The sequence below is a fragment of the Meleagris gallopavo genome, chromosome 15, assembly GCF_000146605.3.
Source record: "Meleagris gallopavo isolate NT-WF06-2002-E0010 breed Aviagen turkey brand Nicholas breeding stock chromosome 15, Turkey_5.1, whole genome shotgun sequence".
NCBI lineage: Eukaryota > Metazoa > Chordata > Aves > Galliformes > Phasianidae > Meleagris > Meleagris gallopavo.
In genome coordinates, this window is record NC_015025.2 from 65,293 (window position 1) to 65,851 (window position 559).

Below are 559 nucleotides of genomic sequence, written 5' to 3' on the forward strand. Positions count from 1 at the left end.
GCCACCGCTCTGCGCCTCGCCGCCCTTAGCGCTTTGCTGTGAGCGGGGAAGGGGCGTCGTGGGATGGAAGTGAAAACAGCGCAGGGCTCCCATGGTGCTGCGGAGAGATGAAGCTCAGCGAGCTTTCTCTCGGTGCGGTGTCCGTTCCCGTCCCGCGTGAGGTGCGGCACACACACGGGTGCCAAACTGCGCGCAGAGCGCCGCGAGGTTCGCACGTCGGGGCAGCCCTCGGCGGAGGCACGTGAAGCAGAAGTGCTCGCCCGCTGCTTCCCATGGCACGGCGGCCCCGTCCCACTCAGGAAGCGGCCGGGACGGAGAGCCTCGCAGCACGGGCGGTGCTGTCTGCCTGCTGCGCCGAGCGGGCGGGAGGTGCCGCTAAAGCAAAGCGGGGCAGGACGGAGCTGAAAAGTGCCGGCGGGGTTGGGAGGCACCCGCGGTGCCGCTGCGCTGAGCTGGAGGCGGGGGAGCAGCGGGCGCGGAGCTTTTGGCAGCGCTTTCGGATCTTGGCAGCAGGTGGAGGAAGCGCCGCGGGGCACGGAACGCTGTGCCGGAGCTGCCC

At 70.5% G+C, this 559-nt stretch overlaps 1 protein-coding gene across 1 annotated transcript in view; it reads left to right on the forward strand.

The window, feature by feature from the left end:
• The window catches only part of LOC100548001 (monocyte differentiation antigen CD14-like), a 2,040-nt gene extending 1,661 nt beyond the window's left edge, over positions 1 to 379 (forward strand). Inside the window, exon 2 of the mRNA XM_010718807.2 lies at positions 162 to 379. Within this exon, the coding sequence (XP_010717109.1) occupies positions 162 to 379 (218 nt within the window). The remainder of the gene's footprint in view (positions 1 to 161) is intronic.
• The last annotated feature ends 180 nt before the right edge of the window (positions 380 to 559 follow it).